The 13,421-nt window shown below is 42.1% G+C and overlaps 2 protein-coding genes across 2 annotated transcripts in view; one reads left to right on the plus strand and one right to left on the minus strand.

The window, feature by feature from the left end:
- The window catches only part of LOC134180835 (AP-1 complex subunit gamma-1-like), an 8,265-nt gene extending 4,389 nt beyond the window's left edge, over nt 1-3,876 (minus strand). The window contains exons 1-5 of the mRNA XM_062648021.1: nt 3,793-3,876; nt 1,392-1,541; nt 553-562; nt 136-289; nt 35-89 (exon numbers count right to left, since the gene is read on the minus strand). Of these exons, the coding sequence (XP_062504005.1) occupies nt 35-89; nt 136-289; nt 553-562; nt 1,392-1,541; nt 3,793-3,876 (453 nt within the window). The remainder of the gene's footprint in view (nt 1-34; nt 90-135; nt 290-552; nt 563-1,391; nt 1,542-3,792) is intronic.
- A 1,745-nt stretch (nt 3,877-5,621) lies between these two features.
- On the plus strand, nt 5,622-13,421 carry LOC134180837 (uncharacterized). Its single transcript, XM_062648022.1, has 13 exons — nt 5,622-5,700; nt 6,205-6,361; nt 9,002-9,291; nt 9,357-9,380; nt 9,451-9,543; nt 9,601-9,743; nt 9,819-9,959; nt 10,018-11,296; nt 11,352-11,483; nt 11,790-11,875; nt 12,225-12,345; nt 13,171-13,293; nt 13,396-13,421. Exons 1-13 carry the CDS (start codon nt 5,682-5,684, stop codon nt 13,419-13,421), a joined length of 2,634 nt encoding a protein of 877 aa, XP_062504006.1. The 5' UTR covers nt 5,622-5,681.

Here is a 13,421-nt window from a genome sequence, read left to right on the forward strand (position 1 = left end):
AATTCAATTTGATCAATTTTTGAAAGCGACTCACCATTGTCAACACTTGCAATACGGTATCTACATGCCACTTCTGATCAGGAGCGTGTCTAACACAAACATACATGTCTTTCATACAAAATACACATTCATGACCGCCTCTCACTTCTCAGCTGCAAGAATGAGATTAGATATGCAATATACATCTTATACTCCATGTCTGCGTCGGACACAAAAGACACAATTTCCTTAGTAAGACTCTTCAAATTGTTGTCATTGATTAGAGCAAAACCATAACTCGATAGCCCAACTGTAAACAAGACACAAATAATCAGCATTCATTAGATTCACTATTTATATTTCAAACAACAGAAACAACACATTCTTCCAATGCACATATTTAGCAATCGGTTTCAAGCAGTGTTTAATTTCAAGTGTTTTAACGTAAACATCTCAGCACAGCTGTGTTTAAACAAATCGATGATTACACAGATACCAAAATAAAACAGACTAGATGAATAAGAATGCTTCAGATAAAAATCTGAATCACATGCTTTCTAACACCCCAAATACTTTGTTCATCCTAACGTGTTCAGTCTAAAACTTAAATAAAACACAAAAATAAACACTACTGCCCCTAAGCAGCCGTCAACCCCATTGACTGCCACAGGCATGCACACACACACACACACACACACACACACACACACACACACACACACACACACACACCAAAACGGACAAATGTCAAGCCCTCCATGTCATTCGTGAATGATGTCAACCTTAATGTCATTTGCGAAGATAGCTCGCCCTGCCTCTAGAGACAGGGCCTCCATGCACTACGTGGAGGCTTAGGACCAGCGCTACAATCCACCTGGAGCTTGGCCAGAGTCATCCAGGGGCACTGACTATGGCACAGCTGTGAGACTGGACACCAAGGCCCACAAGAACCCGTCTGCTGCATGACGCTACTGTCAAGCCAGCGGTCATGTCTACCCCAGTCAATGACCAGGTACTCATCTATACTCCTGAGTCGAGAGAAGCAATTGTGTGTAAGTTTCGTGCCTAAGTAAATTACGCCATAGCTCACCATCACTGTGACTTGAACCTGCAACCCTGCAAGATCCCGGATGTTTCCATTTTCCAAATGCACTCTCTAACCAATTGACACACACACACACACACACACACACACACACACACACACACACACACACACACCACAACCACTACCACCACCACCAACACCACCACCACCACCACAACCACCACCCTTAGAACAAAATGCAAGGCAACATAACAACCACAGATAAGATAGCACTCCATCAGACAAATAAATAGTGAACGTGATATGGTGACAAACAGTAGCCAGACATACTAATTCTAATTTATGATAGTACGCGCAATTCTACCTGAGCAAGAATGTCGTTCATTGCATCGCTTGTTTCATTGTCACCATGACCCAATACTCGAAGTTGTCGAAGGACTTTGCCTGCGTATAATACAAACATGCAGTTGGTGTACAGAAAGAGTCTGAGACTGATAAGACAATAGGATGCAAACTAAAAGACAGACAAACAATACAGAGACAAAAGACATAGAGGTAGACGACAGCACACAGAAAAACCGAAGCAAACAAACAAGTAAGTTGATAAGTACGGGAACAAGTAAGAAAACAAGCAAAAAGACAAACAACTTTACTCCAACAAATCACACAAAAACCAGACAGCACAACAGTTCATCAAAATGGCATGCACACCACACACACACACACACACACACACACACACACACACACACACACACACACACACACACCACACACACATGTAGAGAAATGTCTTGAGATACGAAAGACGATTTTTCCAGTTGGTCACGTCAAAATAGGGGAAAGTGAGAAACATGTCATACATTCATAGTTTAACTAATAAATCTATGAAACGATCACTCTTTCTATTTTGTTTCTAGCCGAGTGTCTCAAAGACCAAATTAAAGGGCTGAATAAAAATGCAAGTGACTGACATGATATTTTTACTTTGCTGATTACAATTATGTGTTACGGTTGCTTGTGCATGTTGTTTTTAAAATTGATGGGATTGGTTTGCATGTCGTACAAACTCTCTACGTATGGATAGGATTGCATGGAGCTTGCACCTTGTCAATATCGTACCCAAAAGTTTGTACACTGTTGCACTCTGCTGTTTCATTGACAATATGATATGAATGTTCACTATGATGTTACACTGGTAGTTCAGAGCCGGAAGTCTAGGACTGGGTTCACTCATAATGGGTGGCTCGTGGCTAGCGCGCACTATTTTGCCGTCAACTGCCCATGACCCTTTTAGAAACGTGTAAGGTATTACCGTTGCTGTGGACCATATCTCTACTCTCCTAAGCATCTGACCGCTAGGCCAGAGTCTCACGGTTCCAACTCACTCACACCACTTTACCAGAATTCGACGAAAGACAGAGGTCATCATCATTCCGCTCAACAGCATTGCAGGAGCTGTACCAGGCGAGCTTGGGAGAGAAGGGCTGACCGGGTCTGGGCATCCCCAACTTTGAGTACAAACTCAATCTTTAATTTATGCAACTAGCACCCTTTTAGTTTTTTTAATGCGTCGCCCACTCCCACCAACTTGTTAGACAGATAATGTGTAGCTATACTTCTAATCAGACTGTGGTAATTACCCGAGATCCAGATCTCCGGGCTAAGGGTATAGTACAGTCGTCCAACTTGCGACCGTACGACCGCATTTATACTCGATTAGCGCAGATGCAAATTACGCTATTCCGAGCAATAGACGAGTATTGGTGTCCTTACCGACCAATAGATGAACGTGATGTCATCATAAGGCTCCACCTCTCTTTGTTTGGTAGCTCCTAACGAGAATTCGGCCATCGGCGTCTGCCCTGTATGGTGCTTAGTCTTTTGCCTTACTGGTTTACAAACAACGCCTACAGTCTACATTTGCTCGTGCAGGTTTTTCAACAACCAAGCGTCCAGAGAGCGAAGGTGCTGGATAGGTGCTGTGCGGTACGTGTAGCTGTACCTGACGGTTACTGGTAACATTTTGCTTGTTTTACAGTGTTTCTGCATTATGGTTGTGCAGTCTGCCAGCTTCAATTTTCGGTGTGTGTGGCTGAGCTGCCGCGATGTTGTTGCAAAATCACTAGTGTTGTCTTCAACAGAAATTTGGCGCTCCACGGGAATATGCGAATGGGAACGAGCATTGTCCATGACAGCGCGTCTGCATGTTTGGCGAACGAAGCGACTGACCTCTAAGTACGCTAGTGCGTCTCTATTCATTTTTGTTACGGTATCCTAAGTCAGAGCGAACAGAGACACCTAATCTACATTTACACGTGCATGTTTTCCCATATTAATGTTTGGTTTTGGTTGTGGCGGCTCTGGGGTCATCTCATTACGACAACCTGTGCCTATTTAGCTATCTAGCGGTTAGACGGTGATAGCTGTGTAATACGATAGGCGTAACCACCACCACATGAGGGGATGTTAAGGGTGTAAAATTCATGAGCGTTTATGCTTCCTGATCCTCGGCTGCCTTATACATACTGCACACATGTCTTAGCATGTGGTGTGTATGTACACCATATGGCCAGCCGAGGGATTGGCACTGCAGTGCTTATCCATTGATTTAGCTAAAGGTTTGCATAGCCATTCCCCCTCTTTTTTACTTCCGGAGAACGGGAAGGGTCTGGTGAATTGCCTTTTAAGGTGTCGTTTGCCGCACTCAATTACTCCTCTGGAGGATTCCGGAAGACTAAAGATATCTTCAGTGGTCGACATACATCACCGTCGACGTGGAGGTCACTGGTGGAATCCATTGAAACCAGACCCTTTCCCACGCCCGAATTCGAAATGAGGAGAGGCATATGGGAAGGCTACATGAAGTACTTTTGCGGTGTAACACTGACTAACTCGGCGAAGACTACTACTAGTCCACACGTAAATATCAGGCGGGAGAAATACACAATCACGAGAATATTGATATGCTATTACGGAGACAGAGGCTGCCAGTTTACTACCATGTCACATTCTAAAGTCTCGACGTGACCGTCTGCATCTCCTTTTTGCATATTCCAAATCGTCGACATTACAGCCACTAAATGCGATAGACAGACTACTAATATCACACGAACCACGTGGCCAACAGATATCAGAGCAACCCCTATCGTGCGCTAGACTAAAATGTGACGCGTATATTTCCGCTGTAGCAAAATACAATTTGAAAGCAAGTCATAGCCAACAGCTGCCAAGCTACAAGTGCCATCTACCCAATAATCTACAACAACTTGACCAGAAAGCACCACGACAACAACAGTCACACAACAAGCAAGATGATGGACAAGCAGTACAAACTAACAGTCATCTGATTCTCATATTACTGAGCAACTGCTGGTGGAAAATCGCCAAATCTCACCTTGTTCCGTCACAGGGGATGCATTCAGACTGTATGAAATCCGCAGTCTCATCCTCAACTGTTACTATAAAAATAACGAATATTAATTACAAGACAAGCAAAAAATCATACAATCTGTGACTCAATAATAGGCAGCCAAACCTTGCTAATCGGAATTTTCGCTAATCCAAATTGCCACTGGCGTCCTGCCTTGCGTACTCAGATCCTATTGGGTACCTTATAGATACAGTAGAAACTAACTAATCTGAACAGCCTCTTGCCAAGCCATGTTCAGATTAGTGAATTTGTTCAGATTACTAAATGTCAAGACGCGTTGCCTTGTCTTGGAGGTCCAGACTTTGCCTCGGACACAAAGACCACTGGGGCATTACGTATCCCTACACATATGTCATGTTTGTAGTTTACGTTTTTTTGTCTGAGTTTACTGTTTGTAGGCAGTTGATGTCGTCGGACAAACAGGTAAACCAAACACCATCACCTGATTTCAAACTCATTCGACCCCATTTTATTGGCATATAGAGAGAGGGCCGAGTTAGCTACCAAAGAATGCAAGTTGCCGTTCTCATTTAGAATGTGTCGAGTCGATTCGTGGTAGTTGATATTGTTTAGATGTATCGCTAAGCCCAATTATGGAAGGATTGGTGATTTTGAAGAAAGTTTATGAATCATCTTAGATTTAGAGGGAATAATGCAACTCAGATATACTGTATGTGTGAATTGTTCATATCAATTTTGTGCATTTTGTCTTTGCTGTGAAGCACAGAATTTTAAGAAAAATAATAGTATGAAAATTTTCTCTTGTACTGTATCAGTGTGTGTGTTGTTTATCCGTTGTGCACAGTTTACTGGTCTTGGTTGCTCTTTATATGGCTCAGAGCTGATAAGGTTTGCACATTGCCAGATGATATTTTAGACATGTTACAGTGCTGCCAATTACTTACCCTGGGTATAGATTACATGACGTCATTGTTCGTGTAAGTATCATATTAAAACGTACTTTGTCAAAGTTATGCTAATTGTGGAGTTAGTAATACTCTGATGCACGAACACATATACAGAGCAGACCTAAGGAAAGCCAAAAGATGATGGGTGGTGGGTGGTAAACGCGCATCTTGGGACTGTGATTTAGTACCAGGGACGTATACCCGATCTTGCGTATATAGTCTCGCGTAGCCAGACCATCCCCGCCCACATCCTTCCGGCGGAGATGGTCTGGCTACGCGAGACTATTGCCTATTGCTCAGAACTGCGTGCGTCATGGACTCAAGACAAGCAGGTCAGGCTCTTGTTTGTCTTTGTTTATCAGGGTTTCAGGACGTTGGTAAGAAGGCTGTTCTCGCTTTTATAGAGAATGGGCCCAGCTTGTCTTTACTAGACACGCGATGCGTTTCAAACATAAATGCCGGGCTGGGTTAGCGCGGGCTGGCTCTACAAGAATTGCAGGGCTAGTTTAACTAACACAGCACCGGGAGAGAGTGGTGTTGCAAATTGGCGGGTATTTGAAATATCAGTGCAGATCAGGAACGCCTTTTACTAGATGGGCACATCGTATTAATTAGGGGCAAATTAGCGTTCCCCTTACACTAAACACGTACACTAAATTTTAGATCCTAATGTTTGCATGTAGTTGTTGGCTTGAGTGTTTGTTCGGAGTTACAACGAAATATCAATGACTCGTTAGACCTACAATAGTAGCCTCGTACCAGACCCTCTCCTCGCGCTGTTGTGCCCGTATGGTTGAAACGTTGCAGACAGTAATCTAATATTTCTCTTTCTTCAGACAGTTTTTTAGAACCAAGCATCCAAAGCAAAGAATTTGGTGAGGAAAGAGTCGCAGAACGGTCGTCTGTTGCTACCAGTCAACTGACGGAAGAGAAGCCAACGTCAAAAACCAGTCAGAGTAATGGAGAAACAGCAACACGTCCTCAAGAGTACGAGTAAGATATATTACGTACAAGGTGCATGTCCAAAATTCACGGGATATTATTACAAATTAATACTGTAAACTGAATCTCTGCTCACAAACTTATTTGGTTTGATTAATGAAATTAAATAACGGAAAAGTTAATGGTACGTAATAGTCTGATAAGGTGCCAGACGTGTTTTGGCAGCTCTTAGATGGACACCATAGAACTGACTTTTCAAGGGTGGCTTACTGGCGCTTTATGGTCTCACATGTGGCACCAGAGGCTGGTCTTGGGTAGCCTCGACCTCCCAGACCTGACGCTAAGTTTGGGGCACCCAACAATGGTTGCACCAAGTTCAGCAAAGTTTGAAGCCAATCAAGCAAATGGTGATGTGTTGACTTGTAAGAGCGGTTATCAGGGTTCAAAAATCCAAGAAATGGTGGTCGCCAAAGCAATTCTTATTAGGCCACGCCCCTCAATAAATGTACGCCGTCCACGCCTACTTGTGATGATTAGGAGGTATTAGCCAAACAGTCCCTTAATAGGCTTATTATTGCTACTTACTGTTTGTTACACTCATCCTAGTTCAGTAATATGATGCGGCAATGCAACCACATGCAGGCACAGAAGGCACTTCAATCTCTAGATTAATATCTAGGTTCAACGGTTGGGACATCTTAGATTTATAAACTGATTAACTGACCAACAGTTTGTTACACTAAAATTTCAATTAGAAGTCATGTGATTCGTTGTTGGGAAGCATAATCAATTATGCCTAATTAATTACGGAGACATAAATACTTGCAGGTTACGGCCACGGTCTCTCTGTGCAGACGTCATGCACACGTGCCTTATTTCCGTTATCTCAAACTTAAAGTTCTTACCATAAGTAAGACTAGATAAATAGATTGTGAGGCAGAGAGAAGCCACACTCCACTGACACCTTGTCAGCGCGTTCCTTGCAGCCACTGATGTAATTGAGCATGAGCTCAAGAACAGTGCGAAGCCGTAGTTCTTTATGGCAATTTTCGTGCCTCGCAAAAGCAAAGAAATGGCCCGATAGAGGCCGTTTTCGTCTGCGCCCACAGCTACTGGAAGCAGATTTGCAGTAGCATTGTCTGGAATCAGATCCATAGCCAGCAAATCTAGTTGGCAAGAAACTAGTAGCTGACTTCTGGAAATATTGGTATTCGCCAATCTCGGCTAGAATTGCTCTGGCTTCGACTTCTGTTGCACATTTCAAGTTTCCTGTAGGGTGCTTTCACACTGACCTTAGGTTAACCTAGGTTAATTAAGCTAGCTGAGTAATCACTACCATATGGAACATGCAATTACTGGGTAATTGACCTAGGCTAACACTGAGCAGCGTTCTCACAGCACAGAAATGACCTACTAATTAGTAAGCAATCTAGATACACTGGGAGAGTAGTATAAAGGACCTCTCGTTGCCGACGAGCTTTTCTTCGCCTTCTCCTTTTTACCGAAGACGCGCCCGTGTAGCTTTGAAGCGTTTGTAGCACATTCTAGAATACGCGCCATTCTTCGCTATACCTAGAAGGCGGATTGACCTAGTTGTATGCGGAGCGACCAAGTTCTAACCTTTTAGCTTGCAAGTGGCTTAGCGTTAGCCTAGGTTAGCCGAAGCCATTAATTAGGACCAATTTGTTAAATGGCGTCTGGAGCTAAATTAATTAGAGTTAACCTAAGTTAGAAACGTCGTGTAAAAGCACCCGTAAGTGCTGAATGGTCGCCATTGTGCGGGAAGCCAGTATAATGGAGCTTATTGTGCGATTTCTTTAATTAATTAGTGACCTAAGTGTTCCCCAGGTGCAGGTAAGTGTCATTCCTTGTGCACGGGCTTCAGCGCATTAAGATTGCCGAACACACGGGTGGACAGTTTACGTTCATGTAGACGGCAAGTTAAGGTTTTGTGTACCCAGATTACGCTGTACTAGTTTCAAGCTTTTACTAAACTCGGAAATCTGGAAAGACTATCTTCGTCACGATTTATGGCGACTTCCTAGGCTTGACTAGTTGCCATTACTGTGACAGAGCGCCATTTGGCAACTTGGCGACCGGTTTTTCGAACCCTGGGTTATTCCGTGAACACTAAGGCATCACTAATGTGTCTGTGTACCTTCATGCCTTTTTGTCTGTCTATAGAATATTTACACGTGCATGGATGTATCATGATTTTACATACATGAGTATGTATATATGTATAGGTATAACACTACGTGTGTATGTACTACGTAGGTATGTAGGTTTCGAAGTTTGAGGCTAGGTCCATTGGTTGTAGCCTCAAACCAGTCTCATGGAGGTGTGTCTACATAGGCGTGTCATTTTCGCTGAGAGGCCATGCATTCTTGGTGCCACACAAAGGCAAGGCACCAGCCTTTCCCGAACTTGACTACCCATGAATTTTGTTCAGCAAAATTGCAGCATCCAGCATGCACAGGAAATTCTTTGATAATTAAAAGAAAAAACAGGCTTACCAAATTGACTCAATTGAAGGCAACCAATAAATTTGGCTACAATATTTGCCAAGACGTCTCGAAATATTTGTAACAGCAAGAAATGTTCTATACCTGCAGGAGGCTTCAATTATGTTACAAAGTCAAATTTGTTCATGACTTGAAATTTATATAATATCACTGTTTCTTGGTTTAGATCACCAGACTATTTATGGAAGAAATGGATTCTTCCTCTATTTTATGATTTAGTGCAAATTCTCCCAGTCGAACCCATTCTTGATAAGCTACTGAGTACGAATCAGGTGACACTAGAGGAGTTCGATAAACTGAAGCAAATGAGTGGAGACGTTGAACGAGCTCGTTATCTGTTGATTAACATCTTACCTTATCGAGGCAACGAAGCTTTTTACATGTTTTGTGATACTTTGTTGGAAGTTGGTGGTTATGATCAAATATTACATCTTATACAACCAGATAAACATCCAGGTTATCAAATGAAAGAATATATTGTTTACTAAATTATGACTGATATTTGTGTGCATTGTATGCAGATCCACACAAGAGAGAAACCAAAGGTACCAACTTTTGTCTGGTTGGAATATTATAATAAATTGATTGTCATGATTGCTTAATGTAATGATTTAGAAATAATTGCACAATTAGTACATGGGGCAAGATCTCGTCGGCTAGTTGTACCCGAAGAGTCTCCACAAGACAAAGGAAAGCCAGAGCGGAAGGGTTTTGCAATTTATTGAATGAGTCTATCTAAGCAAAAAGCTGCGTTGTCGTTTACAGAACTTTTTCCGTTTGAACTGGCAAAGAGAAATTTTCCTCATGCGTGTGGTCGGAATGCAATTATCACCACAATGTCGCGTTACTTTTGGAAAGGAGAACATGAACATGCAGTGAATGTCGACATTAGTGATTGTCGTTTGATGGTAAAAAAACCCATCAATGTTTCTGTTTAGGTAGTAGTTATGAGTTGTACTTGATTTTGATTTTTATGTTTGTAGTGCATTTGTGCTCAAGGTGGGGCGGGCAAATCATGTGTAGCAGCCAACTATGCAAGGATTTACAGAAAGTCATACGAAGGAGGAGTTTTCTTTATCAGCTCAAGAACAAGCGCATCTTTAAGACACTCAATTCAAAAATATGTAAAACAAATCATTAACGTTTATTTGAATTTTGACTCTACAATTGTATTTGTGATAGATCGTTCGCCTAAGTTGTGAGAAAGATGATGTTGCAAGTCAATCATTGGAAGAAATGAATGCGCGCTTTCTAGATCTCGTCAGTCAACGTGGAGGCAATGCTTTGTTGATCTACGACAGCAGTGATGATTTAGACGTCATCAGACATGTAGTTCCTTCTTGCAACATGAAAGTTCACGTTATCATTACGACGAGATGCAGAGATCACGTGCTGATGCGAGAAGGCAATGTGATCCAACTGCCAGAGTTGGATGAAGACGCAGCCGTCGAGTGTTTGTACAGTTGGGCTGGAAAATGCAACGATGACGGGAAGATGTCAGAAAAGGAATACAATGAGATCAAAGGTATAGTGACCGATGGACAAGTAAAGCTATTGCCACTGGCCATTCGACGTGTTGCAACATTGACGAAGAAAACAGGGGTTACTTTCAGGCAGATGAGAGAAAAACTGTCGTTGAAGAAAGAGAGCGTTCGTTATCCAGTCGATGATCTAGAGGACATATTACGTGGTTGGGGACTGCAGCATCTACAGCACAAGCTAACCAGTTCGGGCATTGCACGGATCGACCAAATTCTAGATGTCGATGTCGCCTCACTGGCCAAATCGTGCGACATTTGTACGAGTGATGAAGAGAAGCTGAAGAATATGAAGGAAAGACTAAAAGTCGACAGGGAAGCACCGATGCAATGGGATCTCGATCTAGAAGAAGTGGCAAGAAGGTCCGAAGATGCAGAGAAAATTCTCAGTTTTACTTCTCTGATGGAGACGAGCGCCATTCCTACTGATGTTCTTTTTGCAGCTGTGATGAGGGAAGGAGAGTCGAGGATTGGAGGAAATGAGTTTGACGTCTCTCTGCATTTGCTGTCCGACGACTTTTCTCTGCTCACATTGAATGACGAGGAATGCACATGTGCGATTCATGCGCTTGTTCAGCAGTCCGTTGTAAGCCACATGAAGAGAAGAGACAAATTCCTACCTTTTCTCATTTGTTTGACAAAGTGTATGCAAGACATGTTACCAAATTCTGGTGAGGCCATGGCACGCAACCTCAACAACAGCAAGTTGATTGCATTGGCTCCACACGTTTACAGCGTTTGTGATCACATCTTGAAATCGAAATGTATACAGCAAGAATGTCTAAAGCTCTTGCAGTTTTCTTGTTTGTTGGCAAAATGTTTGCACGACATTCCAACAGCCAAGCATTTAGCAGAAGAGATATTGAAAATTCGTCGTCAACTCGGCACTGGCAGTATTAACGATGCAATTGAAATGAGCAGCAGTGAGTATAAATTAACGTATAATTACAGTTTAGCTTTTGCAATTTGATATTTCAGGTCTGATTTCTGTTGGTGATGCGTACAATCTAATGAGTAGACCTGACAAGGGGAAGCCATACTTTGAAGAAGCCGTGCAAGTATTGCAAGCATTTGGCGACGACAGTTCTCTTCCTATGATATATGGTGTGGGTAAGATGAAATTGAAATAATGAGTTAGCGAGTTTTGTTTAAAGCAATTATGGGTTAGTATTTCCTGACCAGATGTTTAATACGGAGGAAGGAAACGTCTAGTCACTCTAATTGCCCTTAAGTATTTGGGCGACGGGAAATTGTTGGCACTCCATCAGCTTGTAGAAATGTAAATTTTGAAAAAGTGAGCTTGAGTTGTCACACTGTAAACAGATCATCGCTAGTTTTTATCATATTCTTTTCGTCATCAACACTGCATTCTAACCTTCATTGAATCAAACTAAGATCACTAGCGTTTGGTGTTAGGGTTAAGACGGATTTACTTGCAGATTGTGATCACTCTAGAGCTGTCGAGCTCTCGTGGCCATCACGTTTTCTTTGGCGATAGCATGGTATAGTAGTGACTAAACATTTCTTTTCCTATTCGTCGTCTGTTTGTTAATGGTGCCATAAGCCTAACTCTGGGTCATGACAACGATTAAAGTGTACAGTATATATACTATAGTTTACAATCATAATTTTCTTTTCCCATGTCGGCAACAGTCATAACATTATATTTATATATAATACATTTAAATAACATGAATTGTTGTTTTGTACTCGTACACGTGAGGTTTCACATTATTTACTAGTTCTAACTACATGAAAAACAATCGTTGCAAGATCAACGTAAGAAACGACGCAACTAGGAAAGTGCCAATGTTGCATGTTGTACACTATAGATGGTTGTATTTGTGTTAGTTGAGCCATGTCTACAATGGCAACTGGATCGCGATCAAATCGCGATCCGATCACGATAGATCATCCGATCCACATCGCGAGGTGGATTCGATTCACATCGGTTCGCTATCACTTGAATTCAGTTAGAAATGGTAGGCGTTACCTTCACGTACGCTGCGAGTATAGTCGGAGCATAACTCTCCTCGCTCATCTTTGTTCTCGCTTACCTTACGTTGCTGTATCAAGTACTGTCAACGCTTTGCACAAGCAAATAAACCACACCTACACATCAGTTAATAGTCACGTGATACCGAAAATTTGTGTGTGACGTACAGACATGTGACATAATATGTAATCGTGATTGGTCAGTAGACCGATGTTGTGTTTGACTGCGTAGATTTGACTGGGGAGCGGTAGCGAGTTTGAGTTACGTTGCTATATTCTAATAATCAGTATATTTACATAGAATTAGACGGCACGGTCAGCCGTTGGTGCAGTTTACGCGCCTTCTCTCGTAAGTGCTCCGTCTGCCCAGAGGCGTCGCTGGACGTCCAAAATTGAAGGGGCCAGCACTAGGATTATTGTCTATTGTCAATTGTCTAGACGGCCAAGCCTACTAATATTGGGGGGGGCATGGCCCACCCAGGCCCTATTGAGCGACGCCTCTGGTCTGCCTTCGCAAAAGTCTGACAATGTGAAAGTATCGTTTGCAAAGCGCAGTGTGGACACTCACGCTATCCCGATAGGATCACAATCCTTTATTGCCTAGTGTGGACGCAGCTAAGTGAAATTAATTAATTAGATCACACTACAAATTGCCATAATTTTAAATGTGATTAAATTGATATTCATGTGTGTAAGTCTGTAAGAATGGTCGACAGATCTTAATCCAGTTGTGTTATTTATCTGCTTTATTTAACTTAGTGTTGTGCTACTTCTATGTCTATTTGCTACATTCTTGTTACAGCTCTGCAACGTTTAGCAGATAGCTACAGGCAAATGAAAAACTTTGAAGACTCAGAGCGACTGTTTACTAAAGAGCTTAACTGGAGGAGAAAACGGGGAGGAGATGAAGGAAACATTTCAAGTGGTATGCGTTCTATTCATCTGCTAGATTTTGATTTCTTACTAATTTAACGTAACCCAAATAACAATTTGTTGCGTGTTGAATAAAGTATAATATTGTTGGTAGGATTTACATCTGCATCTCAATTTTAG

This window comes from Corticium candelabrum, chromosome 6 (assembly GCF_963422355.1).
Source record: "Corticium candelabrum chromosome 6, ooCorCand1.1, whole genome shotgun sequence".
Taxonomy (NCBI): domain Eukaryota; kingdom Metazoa; phylum Porifera; class Homoscleromorpha; order Homosclerophorida; family Plakinidae; genus Corticium; species Corticium candelabrum.